Source organism: Myotis lucifugus, unplaced genomic scaffold, assembly GCF_000147115.1.
Source record: "Myotis lucifugus unplaced genomic scaffold, Myoluc2.0 scaffold_636, whole genome shotgun sequence".
NCBI classification, from domain to species: Eukaryota; Metazoa; Chordata; class Mammalia; order Chiroptera; family Vespertilionidae; genus Myotis; species Myotis lucifugus.
Window position 1 is genome coordinate 216,380 of NW_005871684.1, and position 15,631 is coordinate 232,010.

The 15,631-nt window shown below is 43.4% G+C and overlaps 1 protein-coding gene across 5 annotated transcripts; it reads left to right on the forward strand.

The window, feature by feature from the left end:
• The first annotated feature begins 136 nt into the window (after positions 1–136).
• Positions 137–12,979, forward strand: LOC102440254 (zinc finger protein 705A-like). 5 transcript variants are annotated; one of them, XM_023746218.1, is made up of 9 exons: positions 137–322; positions 2,894–3,047; positions 3,999–4,261; positions 4,490–4,560; positions 7,042–7,123; positions 8,610–8,812; positions 9,966–10,061; positions 10,815–10,897; positions 11,361–12,979. In XM_023746218.1, exons 6-9 carry the CDS (start codon positions 8,668–8,670, stop codon positions 12,006–12,008), a joined length of 972 nt encoding a protein of 323 aa, XP_023601986.1. In that variant the 5' UTR covers positions 137–322; positions 2,894–3,047; positions 3,999–4,261; positions 4,490–4,560; positions 7,042–7,123; positions 8,610–8,667; the 3' UTR covers positions 12,009–12,979. The 5 variants fall into 5 exon arrangements, with proteins under 5 accessions (XP_023601986.1, XP_023601989.1, XP_023601987.1 ...); XM_023746221.1 differs by having other exon boundaries at positions 11,364–12,979; XM_023746219.1 differs by having other exon boundaries at positions 7,042–7,122; positions 8,667–8,812.
• The last annotated feature ends 2,652 nt before the right edge of the window (positions 12,980–15,631 follow it).

The following is a 15,631-nucleotide window of genomic DNA, read 5'->3' on the forward strand; positions in this document are numbered from 1 at the left end:
GAGGAACGCCAGGCCCCGCCCCCAAGCGCTGCAGACGCAGCTCGCCCTGGCAGGCCCCGCCCACCCTGGCAGCCCCGCCCCTTCGGCTCGCAGCTTCCTGCCGACCCGGAAGCAGATTCCCCGCTCTAGGGCTCCGTTGGCGGGAGCGAGTTTTGGTATTTCCAGGTCAGGATCGCTCGTGGATACCCCAGCGCAGCGTCCTCCACACCCGCAGCCTGGAACCCAGGGACGTGGAGGAAGTGCGCCCGCCCCGCCCGCCCGCCCTAGCCGCGGGGAGCCCCGCCCAGTTGGGGAGCTGCGGGCCCGGTCCGCTCACTTGCAGGTAAAATCGCCCCGCCCTGCCTGCCGGGGCCCTTTGCACCGTCTCCTCTCCGCACCGCGCAGCACCGGCCGCCCCGCAGGCCCCGACCTGGGGATCTGCAGCCCGCGGGCCCCCTTGAAATCCCTCCTCCCCCCAATCGGGGCGCCTTCCGGGAGCCCACCGCGTCCTGGGCACTTCCGGTTCCTTGGCCCTCAAGCCCCGCCCACCGGCCCAGCTGTCAGGCTTAGTGTTGACAGTCCTGTCCCCCTGGGAGTGCGCTTCCTGCGCGGGACCTCCTCATCCCACCGGTGCGCGAGGGTCGGGTGGGCGGCGAGGGAGACCCGGAGGGGCAGGAAGAAGAAGGGAAAGGCAATGGGGGTGGAAGATGCGACCTGGGCAGAGAGCAGTGCCGTACGGGCAGAGAGACCGGGGACCGCAGGCAGGGGAGGAGACAGGCCAGCGGGAGGGGTTTGGCCAGCACCGGGCCAGAAGGAAGGCAGATCCCAGCGTCATTGGAGTTCTGTTGTCAATCAACAGCTTCTGTTCCCACTGACATGTATTCTGTCCGGTTCCGATGAGGAGGTTCTGACTGGAAGACACTCCTTGGTGCTGAGCAGATAATCGTACACTATTTCAGTGTGTAAGCATGTTGGTGATTTATTTTACATGAACAGTCAAAGCCGAGTTTCATCAATGAGTTCAACATTCAACATGTTCCTCCCCTTGTATTTAAGTTAGCTGGCTGTGAACTAAAATTTCCAGCGAGGTCTATGTCCTCTGTGTCCTGTATCTGAAATCGAGCGAGGATAGGCTGGGTCGTCATGAAATTTTGTGGGAAGAGAGCTTATCTGGCTTCTACGTTGCTCAGAGCTATTTTCATGATTCCCAGTGCTGCTAATTAGGTCTGCTAGCAGTCATAATTTGTTGTTGTTGTTGTTGTTGTTGTAGTTAATCCTCACCCAAGGATATTTTTTCCATTGATTTTTAGAGAGAGTGGAAGGTGGAGGGAGAGACAGAGAGAGAAACATCGATGCGAGAGAAACACATCGATTGGTTGCCACCTGCATGTGTCCAACCAGGGCCAGGGATCCAGCCTGCCACCTAGGTACCTGAATCAAACTCGGAACCCTTTAGTCCACAGGTTGATGCTCTATGCACTGAGCCAGATCAGCTAGGGCTGATAGTTTATGTGATATTCTGGGAAAGAGGAATTAAATACTTGACATCATTGTGATTAAAGCCATGAATGATGGGAGAAGTGGCTCCTGCTCAGTGGTATGAAATTTGAGTTGTACTTTTTTAAATTTTTTATATGTTTTTATTGATTTCAGAGAAAGGAAGGGAGAGGGAGAGAGAGATAGAAACATCAGTGATGGGAAAGAATCATTGATCAGCTGCCTCCTGCCCACTCCACACTGGGGATCAAGCCTGCAACCCAGGCATGTGCCCTGACCTCGATTGAACTGTAACCCCCTGGTTCATGGATCACCACTCAACCACTGAGCCACACCAGTGGGTGGGGGCTAAGCTGTACTTTTTAAGGGCAGGGGTGAGAAGGGCAAACCCTGCCACTCTCCCATCCATGCCTGTCCTTCCTGTGAGGACAGTGCTGCTCCTCTCTACTGGCCTCTCCTGCTGACCTCCTTGCCTGCCCCACAGTCACAACTGAGGGTATGTCAAAAGCATCTCCCCAATGAGGAGAGGGCAGATTCTGTGAAGGGAACTTGGAGAAGGAATAAGAATAAGGATCAGGGAGTGGGAGGAAGACAGACACTCAGGAGCAGGAGAAATTTGCTTGGTACATACTTGGCCTTACTAAACTTCTTGCAGTATTTTAAAGTGGAAATAATCATATTTTTTTACTATTCTTCAAGGGAGGATATCTGTGAAATGCCTAGTGTCAACAGTTGTGGCAAGGAGTTTTTTTTAAGTTCATAGTATTTAGTGAGTAATAGAAACTTTATTAGGTGATATTAATATCCTCTTAATAGCATCCAATAGGAGCAAATGTTTGTAGGCCCAGCAGAAACTCTCACTAAACTTCTGTTTTCTTTCAAAAATCTGCATGCTATATGAAAACATATATGCTAATGTAAAAATAAAACCTCCTCTTGCCTGGACTTTGTCTAGTTACTGTATGACTTTCAAAATGGCTCATTATTTGTTGACTGTACATATTGCTTATTACCAAAAGGATGGTGTAGAATAAGCCATCACTTGAATTTTCTGTGTAATCTACACTCATGTTGTAGCAACTGTCATCCTTTCTCTTTAAAAAAACATTAAATGAATTTTTATTTAGATGTGTTAATTGTTCCAAAATGCTGAAATACAAATGAGTAAAAAATGATCCTATGTAATAAAAGGGTGGTATGCAAACTGTTCCCTTGACCAGGAGTTCTACCAGGCGGCGGGGCCAGCCAGGGGAAGGGAGGGAGTATCCGGCCAGCAGCTGCTAGGGACTGTACCAGTGCACAAACTTCATGCACTGGGCCTCCAATAGAATATAAAAATATATCTGGAAAACAATCTGCCATTCAGAGACAACTCTTATATTGATTAATTTACATGTTTTGTGTGTGTGCCTTACAGGGGATCTGGCCTCTGGGAAGGTGTCTGGACTCAAGGACCATGTCCTGCCCACCAGTCCCCCAAAGCCCCACCTACTACGAACATTAAGACTAAAGCCTTTCCTGGCCCTGTCTTGCTGCACTTTCTGCCTTGTGTTCCACTCTACCACCTTCAGGTGTGTACTTCTGGCATCTCGCTTCTGAGCCTGGGTCTGGTGGTGGGAGCTGGGGCTGTTGTAGGAGCCTGCATTGGCCCCTCCTTGCCCTGTTCCAAGCCTGCAGGTCTGTGGAGCAGCATGAGCAGTTCTGTGGTTCTGTAGCACACTTAGAAAATACTGCAAAGGCTCCAGAAGGCTTAGACCTCCTCTCTAGCTTTCTATGCTTGTTCCCTGGGCCTGGGGGATTTTAATAATTTGTAAGCTGTCCATTACTGAAATTGTTGAATAATTTTAAAATAGTGTTCTGCTACAGGCAAAGGATTTTCACTTCTACCTCTTTTATACTTGAGCCTTTTTAATAGCTACTGCATCTTTTTTTCATTGAGTTTAGTTCTCCTTAAATCACATGAATTTATGGTGATTGTTTAGAGAGAAATATATGTCTGCAGCAGGCACTCTGCCTGGCTCAACATGATGACTGTTTTCCACAGTACATTTGGAACATGTGTGGGAGCTGGCGGAGGTTCCCCACGATCTAAGAAAGTTCATGGCTTCTACATAGTTCATAGTTCTCATCCACACAGGACCTTTCTTGATGCTGCCACTTGGAGGCACACAGCACAACGACTCCTAGGTGCATTCCTCCCACACACAGGGATGTCCTGTTCACTTGCATAGGACTTCCCCACAAAGCCCTCTTTTCATTAGAAGAAAAATTCTAAAGATGAAAAAAGATTTTACATTTAAACCTAAATTTGCCTTGAAATCAAAACCCAACATAATCCCATGGCCAATGCCTTGTTAGTTTTCCTAACTCTTCCTTCCCTCTACTGGGATTATCCATATTCTCTGGGTAACCCCCATCAGTAAACTGTATTATGGAGCATCTTGGGTGGTGAACTGTCCTGGGGAGTGGCTACCTTTTCCCAGTTATCAGATCCTTGCATTAATCTGGTGTTTCTCTTCCAGATCTGATCAAAAGGTCTGTCCTCCCTGTTGAGTGACTCAGAGGAAAATAAGAAAAAATAATGTCCAGAATCGAGACATTTAAACAACTCTTCCGTGCCTCAGACCTCTTCACTCACCCGGGAAGTCCAAGGATTCAAGTCTCCATCCCTGTGCAGGCACACGGCGGGCAGAGAGCAGAGCCTGGTATCCACTAGACGCTGCCTGTTTCTGTGATGCTGAAGACTCTCCTCCCTGTGCACTGCAGAGAAGACTCGAATTTCCAGGTGTGGACCAACATCCAGGGGGCAGATGTTCTCGCTGTTGAGAGGAGCAGGTGCTGCAAAGCTCAGGGTAGAGCAGGTGTTTAAGGGATATCAGAGTTCAGGGCACAGTTGGAGCAGGGAGCATCCAACCACTTTCTGGCCTTGTGGCCACCGAGGGCAGCAGGGTCACAGGTGGAAACTTGGGCTTCCCTGGGTTTTAGAAATGAATGTCGCTTTCCTTCTCTGCAGAGCTTTTCAGCAGGGGAAGATGGTCGCTGGACATTCCGAACCATGGAGATGTGTACCTGACACCTTTCAGGGTATGTACGGACCCTCTTGGGAAAATCATGAGGGACTCCTTGGTGTACTTGGGATGGCTGTTCTCACACAGAAGCCACCCCAGGCTCCTAGAGTGGGCAGATGTAATGGATCCGTGGAGCTCTGATACTGTCCAGGGTCCTTATCATCAGTAATTGCACTTCTTGATTCAAGTTGAAGGTGATTAATTTTAGTTCCTTAATTATCAGAACTTTTGGCTGTTGCAGGGAGAGACCCCTGTTATAAGGCATCTCTTCTGGTAACACATGGGACCAGAGTTTTGGTCGTTGCGTATGAGAGGCTAAATGGTTGTGACATCAGCCTGGCTTTAATGAGGGGAGGGGGCAAGAAGATATAAGTTATTACAGCAGTGATCCTCCGTGTTCCAACTGTGAGCACTTCACACTCATTAAACACTTGCACACCACCAGCCTGTGGGGAAGCTTGACTGTGTCCCCAGCCTGGGCCCTCACCTCTGCCGTCCAGTCCAGGAGAAACTTGTTCAGCATTTTTTTGGTCTTGGGGCACTAAGACCGTGATGATGATGAAGGTGATGGTGATGATGGTGATGATGATACTTCTTAAAACATCAACTACTTATACTTAAAATGAATGTATACTGCATGATTTTTCTTCAAAATCAGTTTGTTCTTTTGTATATCTGTATCTCCATTTATCTTAAGATCATGTCCTTAGTCTCTCAAATGTTTAATATTTTCAAAAGAGTTAAAGCACATAGTCCATATAGGAAAATCAATAGTGAAGCTAAATCATTTATTCTAGGAAGCCCCAAGCTTTTGAAACTTGTAGGGTTTCACAGTCCTTAATCATTAGCTAAATCTAAAGAGACCTTCGGTGCGTTGTTTTTCTATTTCTTAATGGTAAAATATGCACACTCTAGATACCTGAGAAATATGCCCTTTGAATATACATTTTAAACACAAGCATTTTTACTTATATGGAGTCAACCTGACTCAGCCTGAATGATATCATAGATCATAGTCCTCTTAAAAATAAAGAGCAGGATAGACCTCGCTTTAGCTTCTCTACAGTACTGCCCATAACAACCAAAATCTGCAAAATAGTGAGGCTTCTGGAAAGAGACTCTTAAAAGGATGAATAATCGAGGGTATAATCTGTTGATGAAATAATAGACAAATAGATCATTAGAACACAATAGGGAGTCCAGAAATATAGTTCAAACAATACAATGTAGAAAAAATCAATAAGGGGAGAGTAACAACTGGAAATTCACATACAGAAAAATGAAACTTTGTGCCCAGCTGGTGTGGCTCAGTGATTGAGCATTGACCTTTGAACCAGGAGGTCACCATTTGTTTTCCAGGCAGGGCACATGCCTGGGTTTCAGAGTCATTCCCCAGTAGGGGACATGAATCATTGATGTTTCTATTTCTTCCTCTCCCTTCCTCTCTGAAATCAATAAAAAATATATATTTTTAAATTAAACTTTTGAATCACTTCTGTTTATGTCACTTGTTTTGTTTTTCTGAACTTCAGGTACAAATGGGTAAGTTAATGCTACTTTTGTTTATGATATATTATCATTTTCCATGAAATACATTTGATTATTGCTATTTTAGGAGAGAATTTAGAGTTTATAAATACTTTCTCTGTGTGTGTCTCACACACTTTTATGTGTACTATTGTACATACATATGCACATAAGCATACGTGTGTGCACGCTGAAATACAGGGATACTGCAGCTAATGAAGGTTAATACAGAATAGGATTTCAGCTACCACCTTATGAAAATATGAGATGGACCAAGTAAATTTCCAGCAATTCTGTATTATCTGGGCTTCCTTGACCTAGAGGACCGAGGCAGTACATGCCAGTGCCTCTATGACTCATGTATATCCTCCTGCCACTTTCTGCTGGCAGAGATTTAAAGGACTTGATTGGGATGGGATGGGTGCCATTGAATCCTCCAAATGGAATAAGTTGTTGAATTGATAACTCTATCAAAAAACACGTTCTTAGTTGCTTGGGTATTTGAGCAGGAGGAAATGAGGGTCCAGAGGATTACGTGGAGGTTGGAAAATCCCTGCTAGTGCATAAGGCAGTACTGACACCTGAGAAATTCCACAGTGCTTACCTGCAGGTGAATACCAATGTCTGCATATGGTGTGTGTCGGGGATTACTATACTTGGAAATCAGGGAGGGAATTGAATAGCTGAATGCCATGGCCTAATTAGCATACAAAGCTCAGTACATTTGATATTCTTATCCATAAGGTTTCTGTATTTCTTTGCTTTTTATTATCAACTGTACTCACAGTCTTCATTCTTGTGGCCCTAGGGCAGGAGGAGAGTCCTCTGCATTTCTTGAAGACTCGCTGCCTGTTTGTTGGTTAGGCTGGGAGTAGGGAACACACCCAGCTGAACACTGGAGTTTCATGACAGGAGGGTCTGGATATTGTGCACAAGATTGGAGTCTCATGGCTTCTTTCTCTATCCTCAGCTTTGCCTGTGTCCTTTTGTCTGTGAGTGAAAACCCAGAGAAAGATACCTGGCAACTGAGTCACTGACCATGCAGCCGCTGGTGAGTAGGAATGCTTCTTTCTACTGAAATCACACTGCTGTTGACATCAGTGGGCAGATTTCTCCTACTTCATCACTGTCCTACGCAATCAGGAGGTAGTCAGAGATCTGAGCTCCAGTGAAATTTCCCCAGGACTCTGAGATGGCTGTAATGGGTCAGGCACCTCCCAATGACTAACATTCTTCCTAACATCATACTGATTTATTCCAGCAGGTTGTACGTGTGCAGAAGAGATGAGAGAAGCTTTCTCTAATTCAGTGCATGGCCTCACTGGGAAATCATGAACTCCTTAATCATGCTATTGATTACAGAGGTGGGTGGGTGTGTGAACAGAGATGAACGAGGGGTAGAACTGGGGAGGCAATGGTTTCATCAGGGAGGCCAGTCATTGAATGTTACAGGTGCTCAGTGAGCATGAGGAATCATTCATTTATTTTTTCCATGTTAAATGGAAGGTCTTGCTAGAATATATTTTCACTTTTGAAAAATTCTTAAAGGACACCTAAAATTCTCATGATCATTCTTGTCCCAGTTACACATTTTGTCTTTCTGTAATTGACCTTTCCTTCATACTTGGAAAGTATGGTAGCTGGAATTCATGTCTATGCACTTTTATGCCTTACCTGCAGCTGTGCATGCAGGGCAGGGAGTAGAGCAGAGTCAAATGTAGGACTCTGGAAAATCGTTGGAGAACTAGATAGACCTAAACCAATCCAGGGGCTCTTCTATCCATTAGCTGGAGACAAGATAAAGCTACAAAGGACACAGTGACAACTGCTGCTTGAGGCCCCAGATAAAGTCAAGGATGGGAGGCCTCATCCCACAGGACGGTCAGGTTAGGACTGTCCTTCAGCACAGCCTCTCAGAGCCCTGGCTTGTGCTGCTGACCATCTGACCTGTTGTTTATTATGAACACCTGAGTCCTGTAGCAATAAGACAGACAGCACCTACTGGTACCAAGTTCTGTGTGAAACTTACTCATTTCTGAGGAATGCTGGAGATTGCTTCAAGGATCCTGGACATTTTAGTGAGTTATAGACCAATGGCATGTATTTAATACATGTTTACATAGAAAAGATTAGTTCATGGAATCTTTCAACACTCACAACACATTATTAAACCCTTTCATAGACAAGGAGTCTGAGGTTCACGCAGGGGAGTGATGTAACTATAGTCATGATTCAACAGTGGCAAATCATAGTTATCGTTTGCCTTAATTAGAAGTCTGTAAAATTACTTGACATTAACCAGGAAGTGAGTTTTACTTATAACTTTTTAAGGGTCTGGAAGTAAAAATCAGTTCTGGAAAATTTCAAGGTTATGTTACACCATATTTCATATGATTTTCCTTTTTAACAAAGACTTATTAGTTCAGACTATGAATATGTCTGTGATACATCTGAAAGGCAGATGCCAGCTCAGCACTGAGAACCCCAACTTCAGTTTGATCTTGCTATATACCCAGCTCCTCATCCCCCTTTCTTATTTTGCCATCTCTACCCTCCTCCTCTGGACATTGGCTGGGGTTACTCTGTCGAAACCAGAATGTCCATGATGTTTCAGGAATCGGTGATATTTGAAGATGTAGCTGTTGACTTCACCCAGGAAGAGTGGGCCCTGCTGGACACACCCCAGAGAAAGCTGTACAGAGATGTGATGCTGGAGAACATCAGTCACCTGGTTTCCCTGGGTGAGTGTGTCAACTTTTATGTATGTATGTATGTAAATAGGTATTCATTCATTCATTCAACAGTTATCTAGAATAGCTTCCACAGCCCACTCCTCTCTCTACCATGATTCTGTCATAGACCTTAAAACTACATGGAATAAAAGTTGTCTCTTTTCATTTACTTACACCTAGTTTCTCACCCAACTAGAATGTAATCTTGATCCCAATTTAATGTCTTTCTTACTACTCAATATCTAACACTCAGAACAGAACTGGGAGCTCAATGAATATTTTTGAATGCTTAAATAAATTGATTAAATTTTCTAAATTATTATTCTGTTCTAGTCACTATGCTGAACTTAAGACCAGAGTAGTGAAAATGACAAACTTGATTATTCTTTTGAAACTTACATTTGAAAATAATATTCAAGTCACTTTGGAGACATTTAATTTCCCCATTTTTGAAAAGATGGAAGATTCTGCTTTCTGACTGAATGTGAGGGTGGACATCAGCACCCAGAGGTCTTACTACTGTGGACATGTGACTTGGATTTCTTACCTGTTTTCTTTGTTAAAGGTGTTGGTGCCTTTGATGACCTGCAGTGATCTTATTCTTCCTCAATAGCCTGTCGTGAACTTGATGAGAATGCATTTTTATTAGTACACTAGTGCCCAGTGCATGGATTTGTGCACATTGAAAGGAAATTAATTAGAAGGTGGCCAGCAGAGCGGGACTGGGCGAGATGGGCCAGACATGCCCTGGAGCCAGCCTCCTGTGGTCCCTTCCCGGCCGGCCACACCTGGGGTAGCGCCACGGCTCACAGGGCGTCTACAGAGTGAGCAGGGTCCCTCCAGCACATGAGGTCCCGCAACCTGGCCTGTGGGGATCAGGCCACAACCGGCTCTCCAACATCCCCCAGGGTGTCCCGGATTGCGAGAGGGAGGTTCTCAGGTGACACACCCTGGGGTCAGGCTCCCTCCTCTCTGTTTTTGGGGTGTGTGACCTGAGAACCACCACTGCGAAGTCACTGCACCTCAGCAGCTCCTGCATTGAGCATCTGCCCCCTGGTGGTCAGTGTGCATCATACCAGCCAGTCGGACAGTCAGAAGGTCACTTAGCCTTTTATATATAGAGAGATATCTCAAAATCCATATAACTTTCTTTCACAAACAGGGTATCGGATCTGCAAATCAGATGTGACTTTTCAGCTCGAGCAAGGAGAAGAGCTATGGAGTGAAGGGACTGGGTTTCTCCAAGGCCAGAGTGCAGGTGAGCAGCGGGGGTCAGGGCTTCAGTGTGAGGAGATGTCTGCTCAGTGACTGAGTAAGTCCTTAGACCAGTGATAACGAACCTTTTGAGCTCGGCGTGTCAGCATTTTGAAAAACCCTAACTTACCTCTGGTGCCATGTCACATATAGAAATGTTTTGATATTTGCAACTATAGTAAAACAAAGATTTATATTTTTCATATTTATTTTATATATTTAAATGCCATTTAACAAAGAAAAATCAACCAAAAAAATGAGTTCGCGTGTCACCTCTGACACGCATGTCATAGGTTCGCCATCACTGCCTTAGACTATCAAGTGAAGGCTTTGGGAAGTTTGAGTGACATTTTTCAAAATGTAGATGGACAATGAAGCAAAATTATTCAGATGCTGTCATTATTCCACATACATATATATATATATATATATATATATATATATATATATATATCAGTCAAAATTCATGTGTCCTGTCATTGGCTCGAGGGATAAGGATTTTCATATGCTATTGAAATTAAGCTTTCACATAATAATCTTGTTCTGATCTTTCCCTTTGAAAGTTTCTCTCTCTTTTGCTACCCAACATCTATTTTATGTTTTTTGCACTTCAATCCTGAAAATCTTTACTAATTGTCAGTGCCTTTGGGTGTGTTTCTACTTCCTTAGAGTATTCCCCATCAGAATGCCAATTTTTGAGACATACTCACATCTTCATTTCCCTAAAGCCATTCTAATTTTTTAAAAATTATTTTAGGCAGGGAAAGTGCCGTTCAAAATGAAGAAATAATAGCCACACAACACACCAGTGGAAAGGACACATTTACAATCATGCAATTGGTAAGTTTCATGAGTGTTCACTCTGGTCATCCAAATCAAAACTTGGCAATTGGATGTTAGTACTTGAGTACAATAGTGTGATTTATGTTAATTTGGGATAAAGCTTTTTCTGAGCAAAAAACTTGGAGTAGTTTCAATGTAGAGAAGGAATTAACCTAAGCTCATAACTATAACCTGAGATATTAATAAAAAGGACAACTGCATAAATGTTGTTTGTATACCTAGTCTTTGAAACATAATTGAAGTTTTCAAAATTAACCTATAAGCTCTGTAGTTGGGATGCTACAAAAGAGAAAATCTGTGTGTGGAGTGGAGTAACACACCAGCATATGTAGGCATCATTGGAAACATTTTAATTAGATATCATCACGGAAAGATTAGTTTAGTACTCATATGTAGAGAAGTGAATGTATGAACTTATGTGGGCAAATCAATTAACAGCCTTTCATCTTTTTCCCCAAAGCAGAAATTTCACACTCAAGAGGATCCCTATGAATATAATGATTTGGGAGATTTCACTCATAGCTCCACAGTGACTCAACATGTGTTAACTCATATGGAAAAGAAACCCTGTATCAGCAAACAATATCAAAAATCCTTTAGTGACCAGTCATATGTTAATCAACATAAGCAACTTTACACCAGAGTTAAATCATATGAGTGCCATCTATGTGGGAAAACCTTCAGTAATTGCTCTAGCCTTAGAAGACATGAGATGACTCACACTGGAGAGAAACCGTACGAATGCCACATCTGTGGGAATGCCTTTATTCAGAGCTCTGACCTTAGAAAACATAGTCTCACTCATACCGGAGAGAAACCTTATGAATGTCATATATGTGGGAAAGCCTTCAGTCAGTCGTCTAACCTCAGACAGCACCAAAGGACACACACTGGAGAACAACCGTATGAGTGTTGTCAGTGTGGCAAAGCCTTCAGTAAATGTTCTGCCCTGAGACGACATGAGAGAACTCACACAGGAGAGAAACCTTATGGATGTCATCTGTGTGGGAAAGCCTTCAGTCAGTGTTCTGCCCTTAGACGACATGAAGGAACCCACAATGTAGAGAGAATTATGAATGCCTTCAGTAAATATTCTGACCTGAGATGACATGGTATTATAAGTAATGAATATAGAAGAAAACTCAATCATAGTTTTAACATTAAAAAACAGCAAGGACTCCCACATTAAGGAAACACTGTCTGTGATCAATGTGGAAGGTCCTGCAGTCATCCTTACTCATCTTCCATGTGAAAATGTAGATGGAAGATAATCCAGTTGTATGGAATCTCTCTGGCAAAGCCTTCAGTCACTCGTCTGACCATAGGTGACATGGGAGAACTCACACTGGAAGCATGAAGAATGCAGAAGTCTGCAGCAACAGCTCTCGGCTTCATACTAGAAAATTCACACGGGAGAACCCCTCAGTCTGCAGTCACGGGGAATGCTTTCATTTATAATTCATGGTAAACAATGTGAGCAAACCCCACTTGGGAGAACCCCTAGGTCTGTAGTTGCTATGAACATTTATTCAGCCAAGCTCCAAGCATGGTGTGCACAAGAAAACTCAGTGATGAAATAACCACTAGACCAGTATTTAGGAGACTAAAACCTCTTGAGGAATACCAATAATTTTTCCTTGGGAAATGATTCAGTGAAAACATATGAGAAGTCCTTTATTCAGAGAGGAATGCTGTGGCTCATATGAGAATTTGGAGAATAGAAAATACGTTCTGTGTCATGAAAGAAGGACAGAGATTACTCATTTATAGTCAGCACTACAGTCCTCATGTTGAGGGGACAGCAGTTCTATACTCAAAGTGGAGAAAGCTTCAGCTGGATTTCATACCTGAAAACTCAATCTAGGGGGAAAAAAACCCTCTAGAGGTTTATTTAACATACTAATTAGCACATGATTCATAATTTTAAGGGGAAAAAAACTATTCCTGGGGAAAATATGTCATATAAATGCAAGATAGGGTGATCTGAGAATATTAAATGCAAAATTTTGTAAGAAATTAGATTAAACTTTTTCAATAGATGATTGCTATTAAACAATAAACTGTTGCTGAAAAAATCTATGTTGATAAAATCCTGGTTTTCTTTTTTTACACAGTTGTAAATGCAGATGTGGGAGTCTGCACACCTTGGCATGTGGGTTAGAGGTTCAGCCTGTCTCTCTGAGTATTCCTTTCTCCCACAGCTGCTTTCATACAGCTCATCATCTTCTGTCTTCATCTGTGTCCTAGTGGTCACAGCAGGGATCTTTGACAAGTTTCTCTGTGCGCTGTGAGCCTGGCCCAGCAGGGCATGGGACAGTGTCATAACTAGTATAAACAGTAAGATAGGCTCCAGCCCTGCCCCTGCCCCTGCCCCTGAGCAGCTCTGCCCTTCCAGGCCAAGAATTTTTGCATTATTTCCATGATGTTTCTGATTCCAACTAATTTGGACAGAAGTTCATCCCACATCTTATTTAGATGAGCCCTGAGTTATGCACTTACTCATTCCCCAAACTGAGCCAGTGCTGTGTGTCCCCACAGCAGCCCAGAAAGAAAACTCCAGCAAGATAGAATTACTTTGCCCCAGGGGTTGGGAGTATATTACTCTTCAACCAACCCCAATACTGGACCTGAGCCTCAAGGAGAAATGCTCTCAAGACATAACTGGGATGATTTGTGCTCTTCCAAAACTGGCACAATCCCAAATCATAGCCTGAGACCAGTGAAAGGAGCACTTCTCTGTGTGACATTAATACATCATTATTTTTTAGAAAGCTCCTCAACTGACTCTCTACAGCTGGAGTGGCGGCGGGGGGGGGGGGGGTCAAGTCATGTATGAGATTAGCCATCAGAATTCAACATCTCGGCCCTCTGGCTAGAGAGACATGGGTTGTGATCAGCCAGGGAGACATGGAAGTGTGAACAAGGGTCAAAGAGAACAAATTTGTGGTGAGAAGTTCAGACTGTGGAGACACACCCCAGGGTTCTAATTTCCACTGTCACAGCCCATGAGACCTTGTAACTGAACCTTTCTGTGACTCAGTTTCTTCATTTCAAAGGTGGAAATAGCTGAGTACCTTTATCTTAGAGTCGCTATGAGCACTAATGTATTGATACTGTATATACCAAGTTATTACAGCTGGTGGGCACTTTGTGTTTGCAAATAAAAATATTTTACTAGGTACACTTGAAACCTGCTCCACAATAAATTTAATTACAAATATATTTTTTACTATTTACATTGCTATCTGGGTACACCAGTCTTCTTTTATCTTATTTTTTACATTGAAATATTTTATAATCATTTTCTAAAATAAAGTCACATATTATTACATAACTAATCTACTTAATATATAATTTGTCTCCAAACTGTAGCTGACTTCAGGTGTGATCCAGGGTAAAATTTGGATTTGAGACCTATCTGGTGGCCTAGCCAGGAACCACACTTTTCCCAGGGGGTCTCCAGGAGGGAAGGGGCAGGTCCGGCTGCTGTGCTGATGCTGGGATCCCTAGGATTGATGTCTACCCACTCAGAGAAGCACGTCCCAGTGGGATGTATCTCCACTAACCTATGCATATAAGTATGTTGAGCAGTTGCAGTGAGATCAAGGGGTCTGGGAGTTGAAAGAGGACAATTACATGACTACACAGTGACAGAATCACACAAGTAGCTTAATTTGGGTGCCACACTGACCACTTGCTGGTGAAGGGAAGTCCCTCACAGGGGGGGATGGTTCCTTCCAGAGGCAGCAGTGCAGGGCTACCACCCAGAGGGAAGAGAGCTTTTTGGTTATTGATAGAGTCTGGGGAGAGGGTGCTTCCTTGTCAGATGAAGTCCCTCTGCCATAAGATGGGGTGTCTCGGGGACAGAACTACAGAAGACTAGCAGCAGCTTAGCGACTTGTGTAGTCCATAGTTTACCTCACTTAGGGCTTGCCAATGGTGGGTGCATTTTAGCAGGGTATGTGCAGCAGGCAGACTCTAAATGGTTACATGTGCTAACTTGAGCTATATTTAGAACAATTCAGAGAGTGAAAGTTGGAGTTTGGCACTGGTGGGCTTTTAAGCTAATGGGCCTGGACTGCTGGTTGATGTTTCTATCTCATCGATGTTTCTAACTCTCTATCCCTCTCCCTTCCTCTCTGTAAAAGATCAATAAAATATATTTTAAAAAAGAAAAATAAATCTTCCATCTAAATGACAACAGCAGTGGGTTTATGAGATCTCACCGTGATGGCAACATACAAGAGATCTACCCAGATCCCCATTCAGATTCAGAGGAACAGCAAAAAGTCAGGCATGAAAACTTTTTTAATTTCCTTATTGCTTCAGTTGACTTATTCCAAAATAAGAGAATCTATTTTTTCAGGTATTTTGATTTTAGGACAGCTTAAGATGCACAATATGGTGACTTGCTCTACATATTCATTGGGAAAGGATCCCACACGATCAAGCTCATGAATACATCCATCCCTTCACATCACTTCAAACTCATTTCTGTTTGTCTGTGCTGGGAAACCTTAAGTTCTTGGAGTTATTGGGGTCTGTTAGAAAATCATGTTTAATTAGAAAAGCCATTGTACAGTGTTTTAGAAAAATGGGAAACAGCCATAACTGAAATATAGGACATTAAATGCGGGGTAGTTAGCACATACACAGAGTCAAAATTTTTCAGGAGAAAAGACTTCTGATGGCATTCAAAATTCCAACAGATTCCATCAGAAGAGATAAGGA

Excerpts from the sequence above, each read along its gene's own strand:
- LOC102440254 (XM_023746218.1), top strand. The coding sequence starts at position 8,668 with ATGTCCATGATGTTTCAGGAATCGGTGATATTTGAAGATGTAGCTGTT. Across the intron at positions 8,813-9,965 it reads CAGTCACCTGGTTTCCCTGG|GGTATCGGATCTGCAAATCA; the intron begins GTGAGTGTGTCA and ends TTTCACAAACAG. Across the intron at positions 10,062-10,814 it reads TCTCCAAGGCCAGAGTGCAG|GCAGGGAAAGTGCCGTTCAA; the intron begins GTGAGCAGCGGG and ends AAATTATTTTAG.